Source organism: Cetorhinus maximus, chromosome 35 (assembly GCF_964194155.1).
Source record: "Cetorhinus maximus chromosome 35, sCetMax3.hap1.1, whole genome shotgun sequence".
Lineage (NCBI taxonomy): Eukaryota > Metazoa > Chordata > Chondrichthyes > Lamniformes > Cetorhinidae > Cetorhinus > Cetorhinus maximus.
In genome coordinates this window covers 4,360,685-4,384,082 of record NC_135913.1, presented here as the reverse complement: position 1 = coordinate 4,384,082, position 23,398 = coordinate 4,360,685, and the positions used below count along the sequence as shown (strand labels likewise).

The following is a 23,398-nucleotide window of genomic DNA, read 5'->3' as shown; positions in this document are numbered from 1 at the left end:
CCATCTATTAATTTAAGATGCAATATAGTTAAAAATAGGCCACAGGAATGGGGCTTGTCGTTGTTTTAGTTTAAAATGATGAATCAGAAATATTTCTGAGTGTGTTTCAATCAAAATTAAATGAGACAAATAAGACATAGAGAGAGATAGGGCCCGTGAAAGAATGAGAACATAATTCAGTGATAAGGATATACACAGAAGCAGAGAAAGAGGGAGAGGAAGTGAAGGATATAGAGGAAGAAGATAGGGAGAGAAATAGCGAAGCAGCGGTAGGGGAGAAGGGCGAGATACAGGTGGAGAAGACGACAATAAATGCAGTGGAAGAGATCAAGAAAACAGCAAAGGGAGATTCACAGGTTAAAATAGAGGAGACAGAGACATTAAAGGGCATCACTGGCTTGAATATAGAGGGAGAGATCAAGGTCTGGGAGTCTACAGTACGTTGACACTGTCTAGATTGCAGCCTTTACTGAAGGGGCTCGGCGTTACGCCCTTCCAAAGCTTCCAAGTATCCTAGGACTTTGACTATAATCAGCAGGTTATTCATAGTTTGAAGTGGGGTTCGTATTTTGCATCTATGTGTAGAATTGATCTGTTTCAGGGGACCTCATCACTGAACAGTTCTGTGTAAGGCCTGTGAGCGGGATCAGTGTTCTATGTTTTTAAACTACGGCAATATTCATAAAAACGAAACATGACTTTAGCGTTCAACAATTCAAATGAGTGGAATAGGTTCCAGACATGTTCAAATTTCCAACAAACAGAGCTCGGTATGTTGTATGTGGCAATAAGCAGTGGCTGTAACAGGATCAGCACACGTCTCTAAACACAGATCGCTTGAAGAAACCAAGTCCCAGCATCTGAGATCCTGAAGTGTTGAACATTCAAGAAACAGGCATCCCAACAAACATCATCCTCACATAAGGCGTCTCCGCCATGGATCCAAATGGGTGACATTGAATTCACTTGCTTTCAATCTTACTAATTCAGATATAAGTTAAAATATTCACACAATCAAATTCAGTCTAGCTCTGGATGCCCGCAGGGAATTCAACCCACTCTGTCCCGTTGAACTGAAGTGATTCCAATTCAGTCTGAAAGAGATTGATGGTTGAACAGGAAATGAACAGAATGAACAATCATGTTAATAGCAGGGTGACGATAGATTATAATAAATAATAATTTCAGGTAAAAAAACATCATACAAGTGACTGACACTATTAATATTTTAGTTAGTACATTAAAACATGAATTCAAACACTCACCGACTCTGCTCCAGGCTCCTGCATTTCTGTATGAGGCGGCGGAGTGAGGGGACAGATTGGTCTGTGAAGCAGTTTGATCCCAATGACAAAGCTATCAATGACCCAAATGTAATGAGAGCCGACGTGAGGTCTTCAGTGCAGCAATCTGTTATTCCAACATTCGATAGTCTGTGAATCAGAGCGTGTGCATAATCAAAGTCAGCAGCAACTGACATGACTGATAATAATATTAATTATTAAATAAGTATTAATAATCCTATCATTGATACCAGTAGTAATATTCGGTGTCAGATATTCAGCGAAAATCTTTACTTACTGTAGCTCCTGTAATTTACAGGGCGACCCCTTCAGAGCCAATGACAGTGCTTTCACTCCTGAATCTCCAAGTCTATTTTTTCCCAAGTTCAGAACCGTTAGTGACCTGTTTGTCCTTAGGACAGAAGCAAGATCTTCAGCAGAAGAATCTGTGAGATGGTTGTTCCAGAGCCTGGAGATCAGGGAGGCAAAATACAAACAGGAGTCACGGTGTTTATCGAAAATACTATTGCGGATATTGAATGATAATGTATAATGTCAGACATCCATTTATTATTAACACTATTTCACACAAAATGTTAATTACCGTAATTCCTGTATTTTCGAGTCCGGGTTCCTCAGGACTTCAGACAATAGTTTCACTCCTGAATCTCCCAGTTTATTATTACCCAGGTTCAGAACCATCAGTGATTGGTTTGTACTGAGAGTAGAGGAGAGATCCGTAGCACAGGAATCTGTGAGGCCATTATTCCATAAACTTGAGATCAAAGAGAAAATAGGCATTAACATACATACCAGTATACATGTATGTATGCATGTATGTATGCATGTATGTATTATTATTATTACTAATGCAATGTTCAGAAATAAAACTGTGTGTAGCACAGATAATAACACTATTTATTAATTATACTAATAATGTTCATTGTCAGTCATCCAGTTATTATAAACAGAAACTCACACAGCCTGGCACTTACTAGAGTTTCTGTATTTTGCAGTTTGGGTTCTTCAAAGCCATAAACAGCAGTTTAACTCCAGAATCTCCCAGTTGGTTATTATCCAGATTCAGTTCCGTCAGTGAATGATTTGCACTGAGAGTGGACGATAGATATTCGGTGCATGTACCTGTGAGACCGTTATTATCCATCCTGAGGATGAAAGAAAAATATTGCTGCAGTAAGTGTCAATATACAGTGACTATTAATAACAATATTACTGACAGTGATGAAAATCTACAGCGCGGGCTGTTGAAGAAATGCAAATTGCATTTACATAGCTCGTTTAAAATTGTAAAGCAAACCGAAGTGCTGCACATGTGACTATCAGGCGAAACGCGATACAGAACCAAATCAAAATGTTTCCATTCCATCCAGGAAAAAAGTTCAACAAGTGTCTTAAAGCACAGAAATGGGGATCCGGAGTGGTTTAATGAGGGAATCCCTGAGCTGTATGTACGGCACGCAATGGTTGAACAAAGGAAATCTGAGACAAGCAATAGGTCACAGTTGGGGGATTGCAAAGAACAAGAAGAGCTGCAATGGATTGGGTAGATACGAAATGCTAGGGTCATGTCGGGATTTAAATGCGAATCAAATGTGAGCTGGGGAGTGCAGCGGTTATGGTTGAAAGAAACTTGGTGCAAGTTTCATAGCATGCAGCAGAGTTTCCGAAGATCTGAAGTTATTGAGGGAATACGGCGAACGAACGCCCAAGAAACCTCTGAAATAGTCCACACAATGCAATGTAATACAATGGCCATGGTCTCAGCAGCAGATGGGCCGCGGCTGGGACAGTGTCGGAAGATGTTCCAGCTGTGGAATATCGTGTCTTAGTGATGGATATAGAGGTAAAATGAATATGGAGTTAAAATGGTTCTGTACGGGCGGAAATCTGCTGTCCTTACCTGATGTGGCCTATATGTGACTTCAGACCCGCAGTAATGTGGTTGATTCTTAAAAGCCCTGAAAAGAAGGGCAATTAAGGACGGGCAATTAGGGATGGACAATAAATGTTGACCTAATCAGAGATGCCCACACCCCATGAATGAATAAAATACAAAATCGCAGATAATGGTCAAAAATGCGGCCAATATTGTGAATGGTCTGCTTCTTCCCCGGATTATCATGAAAAAGGGTTATGGAATCAATAAGTCACCGAACGAGAGTGTGGTGTTAACTGAAAGCACTGTTGATTTTCTGAGTGTCTGGAGAAGCAGCATTAAATTTAAAAAAAAAACAGCGGCAAAGGAGAACCCGATTGAGCTGTTGATGATTTAGAGCACAATATTTACTAATGACGCGGAGGAATAGCATGAGGATGAGAAATAGGAAACGCCCAACCTTGGATCCAAGGTGTGGTGCTTCTGCTGGGAGGGCGGGGTGCAAGACAACGGAACAGAATTGGGGCAATGTGGAATTGGAGCCCATGCTCTGGCTGTGGCAGGATCGGAAAAGGCTATATACATCGAGCTGTATGAGAGAGACGAAAACTTACAGGAAGATAGGATGGTCAACCGAGCAAAAAGCTGCAGAGAGGCCAAGGGGGATGAAAAGGGGATAGTTCAACATGGCAATATGAAATGCCATTTGGGATTTGGATAAAGGCTCTTTCCATACTGCGGCGTGCAGAGAAACCTGGTTCAAGGTGTCCAAGAGGGAACTTTGGGGAAGAAAACTATTGATTGGGGAGGCGGAAAGACAGTCAAGGGCTTTGTATAGGAACGGGAGGCTGGAGATGCTGTAGCAGTTTTCAAATGCGGAGGTGGCCAAAGATATTTGTTTGTAAGAGGTATATAACAAAGTTGAATGGGCGAGGCAGTACCTGAATAGAGGGAACTGTTTACAGATCAGTTAGCTTGATGAAGAGGAATGGCAGATTGGTGATTTTGAGATCAGTGCAAATGAGATAGCAGGGACTGGGTCTCACGGTAAGTTGAGCTCAGAGATAGTATTACTGGAGACAATAGACAAATTAGAGGCAGCGACGAGTTAAGGGCTAAGACAAGGGCTCCGTGGAAGGAGCTTGATCCAGTGGGATAAGGCGAGTGCGAATTAGCCTTCGAAAGTCCCTTATTTGTTGCTGGAGATGAGTATGTAGATGGAAAGGGAGAAGGGATCAGGAAAGCTATTTGTCCACGGTGAAGAGAACAGATGAGTTATTTTTGCACAGCAGAATTGTCCTGAAATATTGAACAGCTTAAGTAGGAGAGTTGGAGCTGGCAGTACATTATGTGGACCAACGAATCTGGGTAGGCTAGCTCAAGCAGTTGCCTGTTGTCAATGTTTAAATCTCTGTTACTTCAACTCAAGGGATCCGAGAATTGGGCCAAAGCAACAAATCGACAATGGTGGGGACAGCATGGAGCCTACTGGGGACAAGGGCACGGAAGCAGAGTTGCAAATGTGATTTAGGCAGCCTCGTAGCTACTGTTGAAATAATATATGAAATGGAGAACCGAAGGGCAAAAGTTGTGAATCTACATTTTATCTGAGAAATCAAATACACTGCGTCTTCGGCCAGCAGCAAGATGGCCGCGAAAGATTGTCATCTATACGCTCCGGCGACAGCGCACGGGTCCGCGCACACGCAGAGAACCGATGACGTCACTTCGCAACGCCCAGCATGATACAGGGTCCGCAAAATTCGGAGACTGGTTGTTGCGAACATGGATATGATCAGCGCCCACATTGACCAATAGTAAGTTCGTATGGCAGTTTGAGCGATGTGATTATGCCAATCAGAGCGGCGGGCGCAGCTCCCATTTACCAGCACTTGGCACATAGCCTTGAATGTTATGACTGCCAAGTGCTCATCGAGGTACGTTTTAAAGGATGTGAGGCAACCGGCCTCCACGACTCCCCCAGGCAGCGCATTCCAGACTGTCACCACCCACTGGATCAAAGAGTTTTTCCTCACATCCTCCATAAGCACCCTGCCCCTCACCTTGAACTTATGTTCCCTTGAGACTGACCATTCAACTAAGGAAGTATTCTTCTAATCTTGTACACCTCGAGCAGGTCGTCCCTCAGTCTTCCATGCTCCTACGAAAACAACCCAAATATATCCAACCTCTCTTCATAACTGAAATGTTTCATCCCAGGCAACATCCTGGCGAATCTCGTCTGCATCCCCTCAAGTGCAGTCACATCCTTCCGATAATGTAGTGACCAGAACTGCACACAGTACTCCAGCTGTGGCCTCACCAAGGTTCTAGACAACTCCACCATGGTCTCCCTACTTTTGTAATCTATAACTCGATTGATAAAGGCAAGTGTCCCAAATGCCGTTTTCACCAACTAACATCCCCCCTCCCCGCCTTCAGAGATCTATGGACACACACGCCAAGGTCCCTTTGTTCCTCAGATCTTCCTAGTGTCATGCCATTCATGGAATACTTCCTTCTCAAGTTATTCCTTCCAAAGTTTAACAACTCACACTTATCAGGGTTAAATTCCAACTGCCACTTATCTGCCCATTTGACAATCCTGTCTATATCTTACTGACGCCCAAGACACTCAACCTCACTGTTAACTACCCGGCCTATCTTTATGTCACCCAAAAGCCTAACCCCAACAAAGTCATCTATGTCACTTGTATAAATGACGAAAAATAGGGAAACCGCACAGATCCTTGGACACTGCATACTGGCTTCCAGTCACTAAAGCAGCCTTCTGTCATCATCATCTGTCTCCTACAACTAAGCCTTTGTTGAATCCACCTTATCAAATTACCCAATATCCCATGTGCATTTGCCTTCTTTATAAGTCTGCCATGTGGGACCTTGTCAAAGGTTTTGCTGAAATCCATGTAAACTACATCAACGGCACTGCCCTCATCCACACACCTGGTCACCTCCTCAAAAAATTCAATCAAATTCGTTAAGCATGACCTCCCTCTGAGAAAGCCATGCTGACTATCCCTGATCAAACCTTGCTTCTCCAAGTGCTGATATATTATGTCTTTCAGAATTTTGTCCAATAGTTTCCCGACCAATGACCTGAGACTCACTGGTCTGTAGTTCCCTTATCTCTACAGCGCTCCTTAAATAGCTGAACCACATTAGCTGTTCTCCAGTCCTCTGGCACCTGATCAGACCGTCATTAAGTACCCTCCTCGAGATTGTGAACTGTAGGGTGCACATTATTTGGCGCAATGTTATTATTTTACTGGTTTTGAGACCAAGTCTTGTCTCGTGTTCCCTTATATCGTCTGCATTTGCTTAAAATATATTTAAAAACTCATGGGAAAACGTTTCTACTAACTGCCCGATAATCATCTCTGCTCCTGGCTGCTTCGTGCTGTGTCGGTCGCAATGCCGCAATAGAGTAAAACGCTAGAACTGCGTATGCAGGGCGTTGGCATAAAGGGCAGTCAATGAAAAATCCAGGGTGCAGGCTCATTGAATTGGGTTTGGTGAGCGATTGGATGTGGGTGGTAAGAGAAAGAAAGGCGTGATCACAGATGCCCTTATCTATGATTGAGGCGAAGTAATAGAAAGGCCTCGTGAGATGCAAAAATCGAAGGGTAGGTCATGAATTGGCTGAGGAGAACTAACACCGCGCGAGGTGTTATGTTGGATGTTATGCCGATAACGTAGAGATGATGCAGGTTTTATAAACATGACCTCACAAATTTGGCACTTACTGCAGTTTCTGTATTTTGCAGCCTGGGTTTGTCAAAACCATAGTCAAGACTTTCATTCCTGGAGCTCCCAAATTATTTTTACTCAGGTGCAACTCGGTCAGTGATTGGTTTGAATTGAGAGCGGAGGTGAGATCTTCAGCACAAGAATCTGTGAGACCGTTGTCATCCAGGCTGGGGATCAGAGAGAGGGAAAAAGTCGTAATATTTGTAAATCAAAACGTAGTTCAACATCACGATTACTGTTACAGCATTTTTTTTTTGTTCGCCCGTGGGATGTGGGCTTAGCTGGCAAGACTAGAATTTAATGTATATGCCTAATTTCCTTTCGGAAGGTCGTTTGCAACATCTTTTCAAGCCCATTTTTCATGGCATTAATGCTGATTCCACGAATATTGTATTCCACAATTTCACAATTTGCTATTTACCCTAGCTCCTGTAATTTGCAGTCTGGATTCCTCAGAACAACAGTCAGTCGTTTCATTGCTGAATCTCCCAGTTTATTTTGACGCATGTTCAAACATTTCAGCGACTGGTTTGTGCTGAGTGCGCAGGCGAATTCCTCAGAGCAAGCATCTGTGAGGCCATTGTTATCCAGCCTGGGGGGTCAGCAAAAGAGAAAGACAACGTAATTCAGGGTTAAACATGACGAGGAAGCAGAATAGGTCGTATCACAACAATCACCTGTTGAATAGTCTGCCAGATATTAAATTGCATCAACCGCAAGAGGTATGAATGCCTGGAGTATTTATAATAATCAGGAAATATCATTCTGTCTTCTTCGCATCCCAACTTCTATCCATTTCCACAACCCAATTTGATAATTCATATAATTGATAATCATTTTGCATTGGTATTACTGATGAGAATAGAGTCAGTGTTTATTAGTAAAATTACCAATGGCGTTAATATTACTGAGCAGCGTGGATGAATGGCACCATTGCTGGCACTTAATACAATATACAGTACTGAATAATACTAATGCTGATTAATACTTATGTACAGTGCTTAAGAACATATTAGCGAGAATCATAATAATTTGCAGTGTTTATTAATAAAGCTATCACTGAAACCAATAATCGCATAAACGCTGATATTCATTATAATCTCGTCGTAACTGGTTCCCCTTCGTTATAGGTCTGTAGGACATCAGTTGTGCAGTGAGTGGTTTCCCATAGTGCACCAAGGATGATTGATTGATATTGTTAGCATTGCCCGCTCTGCACGGGTTCCCTTTTGACCTGAGCTGTCCGCATTTTTTTTTATCGATGGAAGGTAACAACTACGCTATTTGAAATTGTTTTCCAGATAGGGCTTCATTTTGCTTTTCTCTCCTAGACCCTGATGAAACTGGTGCTTTCTCTGAGGTTCACCTGCCGCTTGAACCTTAACCTCGGCCTATTTTTCAGGCTATGTCATTGCTAAGTTATGAATACATGACTGCCTTAGGGATTTTATTGCCGATCATGCATAGTACATGGCTATTTCATCTGAACTGGGCTCTAATGACGAATGATTCAATTCCAGACATTTCTGTTATTTGAAGCACCTCATTGCTGGACAATTTCTCCTCCCATTTACTGTCCATGATGTTCTCAATTGATCCCTCGTGTAATCTTTCCAACTGCTTAATATGTATATATTACTATTCATGTACAGTGCCTAATTATACTACTACTGTTGCGAGTAATGTATCGTGGTTAGTAACAGCACTATTACTCTTAATGAGAATGCAATGATTATCAATGACACCATTGCTGATAAAGTAATAATCAAGCCCTTTTTGTATTGATAACATATTATTCATACCAACAGGGTGGCCCAAGAGTCAATAATAACAATATCACTGATACGAATAAAATGTACCATACTATAAATGCAAATATTAAAAACGCAATATTGCAGTACAGAACTTACCTTATACTCTGTATTTTACAGTCTGGGTCCCTCAGAGCTGTAGACAGTGGTTTCACTCCTGAATCTTCAAGGTTGTTGCCCTGCAGACTAAATGCAAGCAAACAGTGATGACAAGACATTAAGTCAACCACATAAGGGAATAAACTGTTGAGCTCCTAACATATTAGTAAACATGGAAGGAAAATTATGATATCAGTGAAGAGGTATTACTGTTACTTAAAATTAAACACAAAAGGACAGAATTCCGTCTCGTTGTCAGGTGCAAATCTAATCGTACTCGACAGGCCGTGTGCTTTGGACAGTTCCTAATATTTAGCTCTGTGTTTGTCAATTTAAGCAAAATGGCTCTACATTTTTTCGGGGTGTACTTATTTCTGTATCTTTGGGGAATCTCCTGTCTCTTCACGTTCACACTCATTCTTCGCATAATGTGGATAGGTTATTAGGAACCTTGGATAAAATTTCCACTCATGCAGTGGCACCAATTGGCGGTATCCAACCAGCTGTTATACAAGGCACCTGATATTCGCAAAAGTGCTTAATTCTTTTCACTATGGAAGAACAACAAAATACACGAGCCTTCAACAATATGCACAACATTTCTCCATTGAAAACAATTACCTCAATGCCCGGCACTTTTGCAGTACAGGTTGGAGCCGCTGAATCCCCTCACACTGAATGTAGCAGTCCCTTAAATGAAGTTCTTGTATTACATTACAGAGTTCTATAGCATGAGATAGGACTGCACAGTCAATTGGGGTTAATCGCAATCCCCCAAAAGTGAGCATTGTCATTTCTCCCACTGTGGCCTGAACCAGTGCTTTATTCTGAGACTCAAACAGGTAGTGCAATGTGTTCAGGAGGTTTCTTTTACCAGCTTCGTTTTCTGCCTTTTGACTCTGTTCTTCAACAGTCGCCCTCACCCAATCAATCACTTGACATGTTGTTCGATGAGGAAATTTGCCCAAAATCTGCTGCAGGGGCTGAGCTGACTGTGGGGAGGAGAGACCAGCAACAAAGCGGAGAAATATCTCAAATCGTCCATCTTCCTTGCCGTGGGCTTCATTGAGTAGCTTCAAGATATCTCCAGAGCTTGGAGTCAGAAGTTGTGAAAGCGCAGCTACAAACTCTTGGATGGTGAGGTGTGGGAATGTGTAAACCACGCTCTGGACAGACTCATCCCTCTCCAGAAGTTCCATCAGGAATCCAGACAGGAACTGGGAAGGTTGCAGATTGTACTTGATAAAATCTCCATTTTCAAACACAATCTTCCTCTCTGAGACCCCTGTGAAGGCCATCTCACCAAGCTTCAATAACACATCACGGGAGCTTTCAATCTCTCGGCCATGGTTTTTCAGAATGTTGTAAATATAGTAGGAATATAGTTGGGTGACGGTCTTGGGAAATTGCTTCCATTTTTGGTCACTTTGTGTAAAGAAGGGACCCAGTGACAGACCGAGGATCCAACAGTACGCAGGGTTATAACACATTGTGTACAGGCACTCGTTCTCCTCCACGTGTTTGAAAACAGCTGCTGCCACCGCTTGATCTTCAAAAAACTTGTTGAAATATTGTCTCCGTTCATCACCAACAAATCCCAGGATTTCTGCCCAGATGCTGATCTCAGCCTTTTCTAATGAATGTAATGCAGTGGGGCGGCTGGTCACTAGTACTGAACATCCTGGGAGCAGCTTGTGCTGTATTAAACTGTACACAATGTCAGATACTTCACACCTGCATTCAGGATCTGTGCACATGGACTGAGGTTCTGTATTTCCCTGGTTGCCAGAAAAGTCAATACTGCCCTTAAATTCATCCAAACCATCGAATATAAACAGCAATCCTTCTGGGTACTTCCAAAGATTTTCCAGATTATTCCGCAAATAAGGATACGAATTGAGTATCAGATATGAAAGGTTTATTTTACAGTTAATAGTGTTCAACTGCTGAAATGTAAAACTGAAAACAAATTGAAAGTGTGGATATGATTTCCCAGTGGCCCAGTCATAAACAATCTTTTGTACCATTGTTGTTTTTCCAATCCCTGGCACCCCTGTCACTGCTGCTGAGCTCCCAGATTTGGTAATTGTTGCTGGGGTAAAACTGCTCTGGAACAATTGATCAGTTCGGATTTTCTCTAATTCTCCCCGGAGATGTTTCTTTCTGCATTCTTCGTGTTCTCGGCCTCTTGCCAGCAGTTCATGTTCTACAAGTGTCCGATCTCGAACATTGGAGATGATCGTTAGCTCAATGTATCGATCAACCAGCTTGAAAACCTTAAACTTTTCCTTTATTAGGATAGTGTTTACTCTCAGCATTCTAGTTTGTACCTGGAGTTCTTCCTTGTCTTTCTTTTGAACATCTTCAATTAAAACAAACACAAAATATTAACTGTTTTGACATCAAAATAACTGCTGAGTCCTATTCCACTATTTATTAGCATGCTGCAAAATTTAATCACCAGCTTCACGAGAGGTGCGAACAGGGTGGACTGAGCATGAAATTCATAAATAGTTAATGGATTGTCCATAAGACCATAAGACATAGGAGCAGAAATTAGGCCATTCGGCCCATCGAGTCTGCTCCGCCATTCAATCATGACTGATAAGTTTCTCAACCCCATTCTCCTGCCATCTCCCCGTAACCTTTGATCCCCTTACCAATCAAGAACCTATCTATCTCGGTCTTAAATTCACTCAATGATCTGGCCTCCACAGCCTTCTGTGGCAATGAATTCCATAGATTCCCCACTGTCTGGCTAAAGAAGTTTCTCCTCATCTCTGTTCTAAAAGGTCTTTCCTTTACTCTGAGGCTGTGCCCTCGGGTCCTAGTCTCTCCTACTAATGGAAACATCTTCCCCACGTCCACTCTATCCAGGCCTTTCAGTATTCTGTAAGTTTCAATCAGATCCCCACTCATCCTTCTAAATTCCATCGAGTATAGACCCAGAGTCCTCAAACGTTCCTCATATGTTAAGCCTTTCATTCCTGGGATCATTCTCGTGAACCTCCTCTGGACCCTCTCCAGGGACAGCACATCCTTCCTGAGGTACGGGGCCCAAAATTGTTCACAATATTCTAAATGTGGTCTGCCTTATGAAGCCTCAGCAGCACATCCCTGCTTTTATATTCTAGTCCTCTCGAAATAAATGCCAACATTGCATTTGCCTTCCTAACTACCGACTCAACCTGCAAGTTAACCTTAAGAGAATCCTGGACAAGGACTCCCAAGTCCGTTTGCACTCCAGATTTCTGAATTCTGTCCCCATTTAGAAAATAGTCTATGCCTCTATTCTTCCTACCAAAGTGGATGACCCCACACTTCCCCACGTTGTATTCCATCTGCCACTTCTTTGCCCAATCTCCAAATCTGTCCAAATCCTTCTGCAGCCTCCCCGCCTCCTCAATACTACCTGTCCCTCAACCTATCTTTGTATCATTGGCATACTTAGCCAGGATGCCCTCAGTTCCTTCATCTAGATCATTAATATATAAAGTGAAAAGTTGTGGTCCCAATAGTGACCCCTGTGGAACTCCACTTGTCACCAGCCGCCATCCTGAGAAGGACCCCCTTATCCCCGCTCCCTGCCTCCTGCCAGACAGCCAATCTTCTATCCATGCTAATACCTTGCCTCTAATACCATGGGCTCTTATCTAACTGAGCAGCCTCCTGTGTGGCACCTTGTCAAAGGCCTTCTGGAAGTCCAAAGAGATAACATCCATTGGCTCTCCTTTGTCTAACCTACTCGTTACATCCTCAAAGAATTCTAACATATTTGTCAGGCCCTTGACGAAACCATGCTGACTTTGCCCGATTTTACCATGCACTTCCAAGTATTCTGAAATTTCATCCTTAATAATGGACTCAAAAATCTTACCAATGACCGAGGTCAGGCTAATCAGCCGGTAATTTCCCATCTTTTGCCTCACTCCCTTCTTAAACAGGGGGTTTACATGAGCGATTTTCCAGTTCTCTGGGACCCTCCCTGACTCCAATGATTCCTGAAAGATCACCACTAACGCCTCCACTATCTCTTCAGCTATCTCCTTCAGAACTCTGGGGTATAATCCATCTGGTCCACGTGATTTATCCACCTTCAGAACTTTCAGTTTTCCTAGCACCTTCTCCTTGGTAATGGCCACTATACTCACCTCTGCCCCCCGACTCTCTTGAACTTTGGGGATGTTACTCGTGTCTTCCACTGTGAAGACTGATGCAACGTACCTATTCAGTTCCTTCGCCATTTCTTTGTTCCCCACTAAAACTTCTCCAGCGTCAATTTTCAGCGGCCCAATGTCGACTTTTGCCTCTCTATTACCTTTTATATAACTAAAAAAACTCTTGCAATCTTCTTTTATATTACTGGCTAGTTTACCCTCATATTTAATCTTCTCCCTCCTTATTGCTTTTTTAGTTGTCCTCTCTTGGTCTTTGTAGGCTTCCCAATCCCCTGGTTTCCCACTGCTCTTCGCCAAATTGTATGCTTTCTCTTTAGCTTTTATGCTGTCCTTGATTTCCCTTGTCAGCCATGGTTGCCTCGTCCTCCCTTTAGCATGCTTCTTCTTCCTAGGAATGAATTTTTGCTGTGTCTCCCAAATTACTCCCAGAAACTCCTGACATTGCTGTTCCACTGTCTTTCCTGCTAGGCTCATCTCCCAGTCAGTTCTGGCCAGCTCCTCCCTCATGCCTCTGTAGTTGCCTGTATTCAACTGTAATACCGTTACATCTGAATCCAGTTTTTTCCTCTCAAATTGCAGGCTAAATTCTATCATATTATGGTCACTTCCTCCTAAGAGTTCCTTCACCTTAATCTCCCTTATCAAATCTGCCTCATGACTCATCACTAAATCTAGAATTGTCTGTGCCCTAGTGGGCTCCACCACAAGCTGCTCCAAAAAGCCATCTCGTAGACATTCCACAAACTCCTTTTCTTGGGATCCACTACCAACCTGCTTTTCCCAGTCTACCTGCATACTGAAATCCCCCATGATCACTGTAACCTTGCCTTTCTTACCCACCTTTTCTATCGCTTGGTGTATCTTGTGCCCCACATCCTGACTACTGTTCAGAGGCCTGTACATAACTCCCATTATCCTTTTTTTTTACCTTTGCGGTTCCTTAACTCTACGCACAAAGATTCTACATAATCTGACCCTACATCATTTCTTGCTATCGATTTAATTTAATTTCTTACTAAAAAAGCAACCCCACTCCTTCTGCCAACCTGCCTATCTTTTCGATAGGATGTATATCATTTGATATTTAGCTTCCAGCCCTGATCGCCTTGCAGCCATGTCCCGTAATGCCCACCACATCATACCTGCCGATTTCAATCTGCGCCACAAGCTCATTTACCTTATTTCGTATACTGCGTGCATTCAGATACAACAACTTCAGTCCTGTACTTCCCGTCCCCTTTCTGATTGTCATCCCTTAACTCTTTGTAGAGGGACAGATTGTGGATGGAAAGAAGTTCAACTGTATCAGGCCTTGGATTTTATCTCAACATCTCGTGTCTAAGTGAACAATGGGCAAGCAATTTCTCAAATCCTCAACTGATTTTCTTTTTATTCTTCCTGGAGATTACTATGAAGATTATAACTTCCCGCTGATGGTTAATATATTCTGGCTGCACTGTGCTCTGGACATCACATTACAATTGCACACATTGTTTTTACAAAAATTTAGGTTCCCCTGAATCAATCGTTGAAACAGTCAGTGGTGATTACCTCCTGTGTAATTCGTAAATAGTTAATGGAATGTCTTTGGAGAGGGACAGATTGTGGATGGAAAGAAGTTCCACTGTATCAGGGTCTTTGAATTATATCTATGAGTTTTGGGTACTGGGAGAATAAATTACTTTTCCACCCGGTGACCTAATTGACCCTGAGCCCGGCCTGGAAATTTGAAAAGATATCCTTTCAATTGCTACTACTTTCCGCCTGCACTTTTGTTACATCGGCCGCTTTCATCCCGGGCACAGCTCACCTACTCTTGAAATGACCCGCTCCTACATTCAGACTCAAATACGCATATGTTTCTCTGTTGGCTTGCCACTATGCACAGTCCGTAAATGAAAATAATTTAAACCTCTGGAGCCAGTAACCTACTCCGAATCAAGACCCGTTCCTTATTACTCCTGTGTACGCCGAACTACATTGGTTTCTTGTGCGGCACTATTTCGTATTTTTTTAAAAAATCGCATTGATAGGTATAAGTCTCCCCATTATCTGACCCAGCCCCATTTCTCTAAAATCCACTCGTCCAACAACGCTCTAACTTATCCGTGCCCCTCACGATCTGGCTTCTTGCCCATCCTCAATTTTCATCACTCCACCATTGACCAGTTTCCTGCTCCCTGCGCACGAGAGGATCCCTTTTCTAAGTATTTGAGTTCCTTAGCAAATGTTCCGCTGCTATTGTATCAAAGCACGCTGATTATATGCTGTAGTGTGTGCACTGAGGGGCAGAAAGTGAATTAGATAAGCGTTCAATTGTTATTGTAACAGGACTCTAGTAGGTTATTCAGTTTGTTGATTTCAATTAGAGCAGCACTAGCACCTGATCACGGGTGAAGATTACGGTCGAAATGAAGGTTCAAACTGGAATCAGAAAATAAATAAATAATGTATTATGTGTGTGAAGGGAGCCTTAGGGAGTTTCATATACTTGATGTGGGAAAAACGAATATTAAATGGTTTAATGGAATTTAAAACAGTGGTGTATGAAACAGACTGACAATTACCAAAATAATTCACAACTCGGAAAAAAATGCTGTCAGGATCAATAAGTGAAATCAGCGTGTTAATTCATCCAAAATCAGAAAGTGTGATTAATTATTTACTGGCCGGAAAAGGGCGGTGGGGTGGGGAGGAGGCTGCTATGGCTACTATGGCTGCTTTCTGTGGCTACTATGAGATGAAGGATGGGTGAGTTCCACTATGTAACAGTGGCATATTTGAGCCAAACGACATTTTCCAACTTCCTAATCATTTTGTTTTTATATTATGTTTCAGAAATTCAGAAAAAAATCAGAAGTTTTATACATAAATGTTTATTAGATATGTTCTACCAACAATATTTCCGATTTTTGTTCTTATTCTTCTAGCATACATGTCTGGAAAATTCTATTTTGCTTCCATCATTCATTACGTGGATTTGAAATGACTCCTCTATTAACAAACTAATCTTTGAATGGAATTAGGTTACATATTTCTGTGCCATTAGAAAAGTATCAAATAACTTCCTAGTCATAACGAGCATTGCTTTTCCCCACATTTCCCCACACATTAATTTCCTATTGTGGCAACTGTTGCGCATATTCTCAGATCACACTATCTGATGCATCACGGTGTGCTATAAAATACATTTTGAACTTAATTGTATAATTTCATAATTAAGTTTAACAATTGGCTTAAGGACATAAAATTTGGTTTACTGCCCAAATCCACTATGCAGAAATTATTGGGTTTGCATGCCCTACATTTTTGTATGCAGTTTTGAAGTTTATTATAACCTTGCGAGAAGTGCAAGAGTTTTACTAATTTATCAATAAACATCCACTTGTTAACGTACTTTTGCACAGCAGCAAGTTCGGCCAGGTGTGTATACGGTTTCATCAGGATCATGCCAAGTGTCTATGGGGCTTCACAGTGTCAGGATTGTGCCTAGTATGTACGGGATTTCACAGCGTATCAGGAACCTGCCAGATATCTATGGAATTTCACAGTGTATCAGAATCCTGCCAGGTTTGTACGAGGTTCACATTATATCAGCATGCTGCTAAGTTTGTATGGGGTTTCACAGTGTATCAGGATCCTGTTACATGTTTACGGGGTTCCAAACTGTATCAGGATCCTGCCAGCTGCCCATGGGGCTTCACGGTGGATCAGGATCCTATCAGTTCTGCTTACGATTTCACAGTGTATCGGCAGCCAGCCAGGGGTATATGCGATTTCGCAGTTTATCAGGTGCTTGACAGGATTCGCAGTGTATCAGGATTCTGCCTGGTGTGCATGGGGTTTCACAGTGCATCAGAGTGCAGCGAAATGTGTAAGGTGTTTATCTGTGTATCAGGAACATTCCGGTGCCTACGGAATTTGACAACCAATTAGAAGATATGCCCGGGCATTTACAATTCACTATGAAGTTTGTACGATGCTCCACAGTGTGTCAGGTTCATGCAGGTGTGCTTTGGGCTTCACAGTTCATCAGGATCCCTCGAGATGCCTATGGGATTTCGCAATGTGTCAGAATTATGTCTCGTGTGCTTTAATGTTCACAGTGTAGCAGAATTCTTTATATTTTGTTTCAGAATGCATCAGCACCCTGTCAGGTGTGTGTGGGATTCATCGTCGATCAAAATTCTATTAGGTGAGTTTTGGTTGTCACAGATTTTCAGCCTCCTGCCAGGCTAAGCGAAATGGTACGGGGTCTGTATATTTACACCAAACATCAAAACATAAATTTGGAATCTACGCTGAATAGTTTAAAAATGATAACAAATTCAAACGGAATTAAATCCTGCTTTTCCTGCCATTGATCATCTTGTTTTCGGCTTCTGAAAATCTCAAAATAAACGGCTGCAGTGTTTTATGTTTAGTTTTTGAGGTGATGTAACCTAGGCGAGTTTCCGGCTGCACATTTCTTCACACAACTTACTTCAACCTCAGTATGGGCGTCAGACCCGGTTCCTGTCTCAGAAGATCTGACTTCCACTTGCCCTCACCCATGCCTTTGTTGCCGCTGGACGTGACTAGTCCAAAGCATACCAGGCTATGCAAACTGTATATATGTTTTTTCTAGGTATCGCAGTGTCTACACTTACCTTTCAGGTCACTGGCTACTTCTGGTAAACCTCTAGCGATGTCCTTGTATGAAAATGAATCAGAACCTGTTGAAATCATTTAAAGTTGTTTGTAATCAGATCACTGTAATGTTTTTCTTAAATTTTGCAGTATTTGAATCTTCATTTGGATTCATCATATGATTTGACCGTACCGAGATCCCGCATTTCTTTCAATATTTTGTCCAACTTTGGACATGCGTGGCACATTTTCACAAAGGATTCCCACATCAGCCTTCGGGGCCGAGAGCCTTTCTCCATCACCAGATTCAGGAGGAGTTTGGAACTGTCTGCGCGATTTCCCTTCTCCACCAGCTCAATGATTTTCTGTAAAAAAAATAAGGTTTAAAATATTGAGGATCGGAGTGAATGGTAAATAATGATATTGAGAAGGAAAGGATCTGCTTTTGATAATATCTCCACATAAAACAACCAGTCGGTCAGGTGTTAATGCACGGACAGAAAATAAATCAACTAAAACTATAATAGAATTCAAAAGCACTATCACAATAAGGCCTGAAATATTCAGCAGGGAAAGCAGCATTTCTGCAGAGAGGAACCGAGTTCACTTTTCAGGTCGGTGACCTTTCGTCAACTTTGGAAAATTTATACACGCAAGAGGTTTTAAAAAATTACAGCGACAGGGAAATACGGGTGGAGAGGAGAAGGGAAGAAGAGGCAATATATTTGAAAGGATGTAAAGCAGCTAGAAATAGGAAATGATATTCTAGGAGTGATGAATTACGGAGAGCTAAATTTATAATTTGGTTAGTTTGCTCTGTCCTGCGGTGTTGGCATGATATCAGATTACCGACTGACAATATGATCTATTTGTTGCTCACACTGGCGTCCTGCTGTTACACTTTGTGCTTTACTCAGAAATAAAACAACAGCTTATCAGGAATCAAGAGGCAATGTAGGGCTGATTCTGAACTGTGTGAAGCAGTTAGGGGGAAAAAAAGCCTTAGATACTACTACAGACTAACCTAAGCAACAACTGTTAATTTATCAGTCAGAAACAAACGGGAGGAACTAACTAATAAACTAGGATAAAGAGCCTGAGAGAACACTGAACAAAATTTTGTGGGTAGCAGTGAATGGCAAGTGTCAGCCACTCGTTACATTTGAAATCCCATTTACTGGGGTTGGCTCTGTTCCATTTAGTGAATTTTCCAACAATCGCAACAGAGCGATTGGGATTTGTGTAAACAGGGCAAGCAGCAGTGCAGCACTAAATCGGTCCCAAGAATTGTTGAAGAAAAACAGCGATTGAGCCAGGAAGTGTCAATCCGAATATTTAATTCGATGTCAAATTAGGTAGCGGAGTGATGGCAGTGAGATTAAGATTGGATTAAGAGAGAGAAAAGTAAAAAGAACAAAAAAAAATTCTGTAATAATGTAAATCTCGAAGTATAATTTGAAAGCGCATGAAAGTTATTTTACAACAGTAGAGGTTAATTCCAAAGCGACAGAGATTGTTTGGTCGCAATTAAGTATCATCACGCCGTCAAACATTAGTTCGAATGGTCGCCCTAATTTTCTAGCCGATTTCTTGTGTACCTACCAGTGAAGTACAGCAGCTTCACAGAGTTGAACCTACTTGAACAGAGAGGTCTTCGTCAAGATATCATTCGCGCAGATTTTGGATGAGCGACGCAGCTCAGAATGCATTCCTTTTATTTACACAATTAACTTAGGTCACTGGAAATTGTTGTCCACGATACACAACAATTACGGCGGGTGCTTTTATCATCGTCATTATTTACGCTGAAAAATCCTCCTGATAATAAAAATATACAACCACCAAGATGTTACCCTCCATTCACTCACTTCTTGTCAAAGTGGAGCACAAATAGACGCATAGAAAAGAACTGAAGGGAAGTTATATACTGAATGAACTCGACTTTCCGATATTACAACGAGGATTGATGTTCCACAAAGCAAGAGCGACAGGAAATTACAAGCGACATTATGTCAATTTTCTGATGTGTATCCCAGGGACGCTATAGTGCAGTAAAATGAAACGCATAAAGGTAGAGAATGTGGTCAGGTGTGTACGCCTTTGTGTACCCCGTGTGTAGGAAGTTAACGGAATGGAATAAGAAACACACTGCACCCACTAGGGTGTTAAGAAGCATTTGAAAACTTAAGGACCATTCCGCAATAACAGAACAGAGTGAGAACCTCCTGCACATTTAATATTCCGAATAGTTATTATCAACTTAATGGTTACTGATCGCATCCACTGATTTTATAAGTCGGATATTAATGATAGGCCAATGGCTTACGATTCGACTAAGTTCGATATTAATGGTAGATATTATACTTAGGAGTCGTAACTGTAAATGGTAAAGAGCAGCAGCTTGACACTAGACTAGATTAATGATAATTTATCATGAGCAGGAGTTTGGGATTAGATTAGGTGAAATATCAATGGTACTGATTAGTAACCAGGGTTGGGGGGTGGGGGGTGGCGGGGTGGGGGGAGAGGGGGTGGGGGGCGGGGTGGCGTCGGGGGATGGGGAGGGGCGGTGGAGTTGTGCGGTTGGGATTATAATAGATGAAACATTAATAGCTATACTAAGTAAGCATAAATTTGCGATTAAGCTAGGGGGCTATTAATGGTTTTTAACAGTGAGCAGGATGGATTAATCTGGATGTGTTGTTAAAGGTAGTAAGTAGTAAGCAGAGGGTGGCATGGAAATCGGTTGGTTACCAACAAAAATGGATAGTGACCAGGAGCTCGGGATTAGTTTAGGTTGAATATTGGTTACTGGTTACTGGCTCTTCAGAGGAGTTTGGGATTGGAATAGATATAATATTGGTGCTAATAGTAAGTAAACATGCGTTTGGGACTGGAATAAGAAGTTACTAGAAGTGATTTGTAATGAGCACGAATATGGGATTACACTAGATGGGTTTTTAAAGGTAATGGTTAGTGGGCAGGTGTTTGGTATTGGCCTCGATGGGTTACCAATGGTAATGGGTAGCGAGCATAATTTGGGTATTATAATAGTAAAGAGTAATGAGCAGAATACTGGGTTTTGACTCGCTGGAATGGGAACAGCTCAGGCCAATGAGTTTAGGTTACGTTGGGAGTTAATGTTAATGGGTAGTGAGTAGCAGTAGACTGGTTTGCCTAGATTTTCGACTTGTGCAGATAGTAACGGATCAATCGTCCATTGTACTGCTTGCCCGGTTATCAATTTTATTTTATTCTCTATCGCTAAAGGGAATTGACAGCACATCACAGGCTGCTTTCATGGAATTTCCTAAAGGGATTTTCCCGGTAGTGACGGCCCACAGAAAATTCTACGGCCTGGGTTACACCTTTGGCGGAACTTGAATAAACCTAGACCACCATCCACACCTACTCCCACCCCTCCCTCTACCCTATGTATGGGGGAAGCATTAAGTGAACAGAATATCGAGTTTACAATCCTAAAGCTTGTTTCTGGATAGTATTCCTGTTCAAGTTCTATACATTTTAAGCATTCAGGTTTCTTTTTGTTCTTGCAATGCCTCTCATTTACATCGCAAATACTTGTTTCTTACCGGCCAGTTCTTCCATTTCCTATAAGCCATCTCCAGTTCAGCCAACTGTAACTCATTGCTTTTGCCTCTGGTCTTTCCTTTTCCCTGTCCCACTGAAACTGTTTCTGGTTGCTTTAATTCCACAGAGGAGTGTGAAGAAGGATGTTACTTTTTAAAATATTTTTGAGAATGCACTAGAATTCTGTAAAGAATGTTTTGTGTCGGCGTGTGCCCATGATTAAATAATCTGGGGGAAGGTTTGTAAAGCCAGCCTTTTCTGTGGGAACTGAGAGAAGAAAGATGCAGGGGCTAGATGCATGCATTTTTGATGAGAGGCTATGGTGAAGCTGTACAAGTAAATAGATTACATTTTAAAATTTGCATTAGGTGATATATTGGTACTTTTACATCTTACAAAGGTTTCATATGTTAGCAAGGAGATGTTACTAGATTTTATTTGAGCCGAAAGTGGAGGCAATAGGATGGCATGAACAGTTGTTTTTTTTTGTATTTGGGAAAAGTTGAGTCCAAAGAGATGCTGAGGACAATGGAATCTAAGATGAAAGTGAAAAGGGTATTTAAGGAAAGATATTGAGAGGAGTTATAGGTGGCTACGTGTTGGAGGCGTAATGACACCAGCTCTGTGCTTAGAAAAGTTGCGAATTTGAAGCCGCCATACAGTTTCATGCGAAAAAAGTATGGGTGTTTAAAATGCAACTATTAGTGATCCTCGTTCCGGTCCAGAGAAGAGTGGAACAGAATGATAAGTCGTGTGGTATACTTTACTATAATAACACTAGTTCATGCCTCGGGTATTATTACTGGATGTTTATGGTTGATATGCTGTGATTGATGTGTCATTTCCTTATGTATTTGGGGGGAATGTTTGATAAGGCTGTTTAACTGTGCAACGTTAACCTTGTCAGCTTAAGTTTCTTTTCCTCTTGTTGTTAATAAATGCTTTAATGTAAAAGTCCTCAAAGTGTTACTGGGGTTCTATGCCTCTGGGATCAATAGTTTTTCCCTCGTTTTCAAAACACAAAAACAAATGTTATGATCAGTAAGACAAGTTTCCTCATGGATTTGGCTTGCTCAGCAAATAATATAGGCTGCAGTCTTAACAAGAGCTATAATCGGACAATTCCATTATTCTTTGCACAAATCCTGAGGCTCAGGAGGTATTGTCACTTCTTCCTATTATCGTTTCAGATTCACATTATTTACAATTTCGTTTAATTCTTTTCACTTTGCCTTATGCCTCTTCTGCAGCTTTCGAAGATCGGGTATCCTGTCATTTCTGGTGTTTAAATAATGCAAATCCATTTTGCATCCTTCCGTTTTACCTGATGTTCTTGTCCACTGAAAATCCTCTCGTATGTTAACAATAAACTGACTCCTTCCACCACTTCTTCAACCGCCTGTTCTAATCTGTCCCGGTAGAATTTTGTGAACCAGAACAGCTGGAAATCGTCGCAATTTGTCAGAATTTCAGCCATTTCCGCTTTCGAATCTGTGAAAGAATGTAGAGAGATTTAGCTTCAGTCAACGCTCTATCCATGCGGCTCAATTTCTTCCTTAAGTAATTAACTGAAACCTCCTGGAAGTCGCATTATCAGAACTCATCAACCGCAATGCACTGTAAAGTTTACCTTCTATCGAACGACACATCCACTATACAAATACATGCCGTATTTAGAAATAATCCGTATTTATAATATTATATAATATATAATCATAATCCGTAGATATTGTATAATAATCCATTCCCCCCTCATCATAGCGTGTACCTTAAAATATTAATTTTTTTGGACTGTCGTTGCAAATTAGAGGTTTCCCATAGCTGATCGAAATTACTTGATATCTATTTAATAACGTTATATTCCAAGCTTTCTATGACATTAGTTGTGTTTCTTCGGTTCATTTGTTTATTGTTGATATTGAGCTGTAGTCAGAGCTCCTCCTACCTCATCTCTCAATTGCTTTAATATTAACTCCAGCCTTAACAATGTTGGCTATGAAACTGCGACCCAAATTTATAATTATATCAAGCAGTAGTCCCACATCTTCCTCTAGCACTCAATAATTCGAGGGAGATGTTACATATCCAAAAAATGCAATGTGTCCATCATCATCCCTCTTCAAGATGTTAGATCTTCTCCCC

At 41.5% G+C, this 23,398-nt stretch overlaps 1 protein-coding gene across 1 annotated transcript in view; it reads right to left on the bottom strand.

Moving 5' to 3' along the window:
• LOC144671996 (NACHT, LRR and PYD domains-containing protein 3-like) overlaps positions 1-22,733 on the bottom strand; it is a 46,219-nt gene extending 23,486 nt beyond the window's left edge. Inside the window, exons 1-10 of the mRNA XM_078533931.1 lie at positions 22,581-22,733; positions 17,859-18,030; positions 17,686-17,751; positions 9,480-11,220; positions 7,370-7,540; positions 6,945-7,115; positions 2,279-2,449; positions 1,888-2,058; positions 1,582-1,752; positions 1,266-1,326 (exon numbers count right to left, since the gene is read on the bottom strand). Of these exons, the coding sequence (XP_078390057.1) occupies positions 1,266-1,326; positions 1,582-1,752; positions 1,888-2,058; positions 2,279-2,449; positions 6,945-7,115; positions 7,370-7,540; positions 9,480-11,220; positions 17,686-17,751; positions 17,859-18,030; positions 22,581-22,733 (3,048 nt within the window). The remainder of the gene's footprint in view (positions 1-1,265; positions 1,327-1,581; positions 1,753-1,887; positions 2,059-2,278; positions 2,450-6,944; positions 7,116-7,369; positions 7,541-9,479; positions 11,221-17,685; positions 17,752-17,858; positions 18,031-22,580) is intronic.
• Between the last annotated feature and the right edge of the window lie 665 nt (positions 22,734-23,398).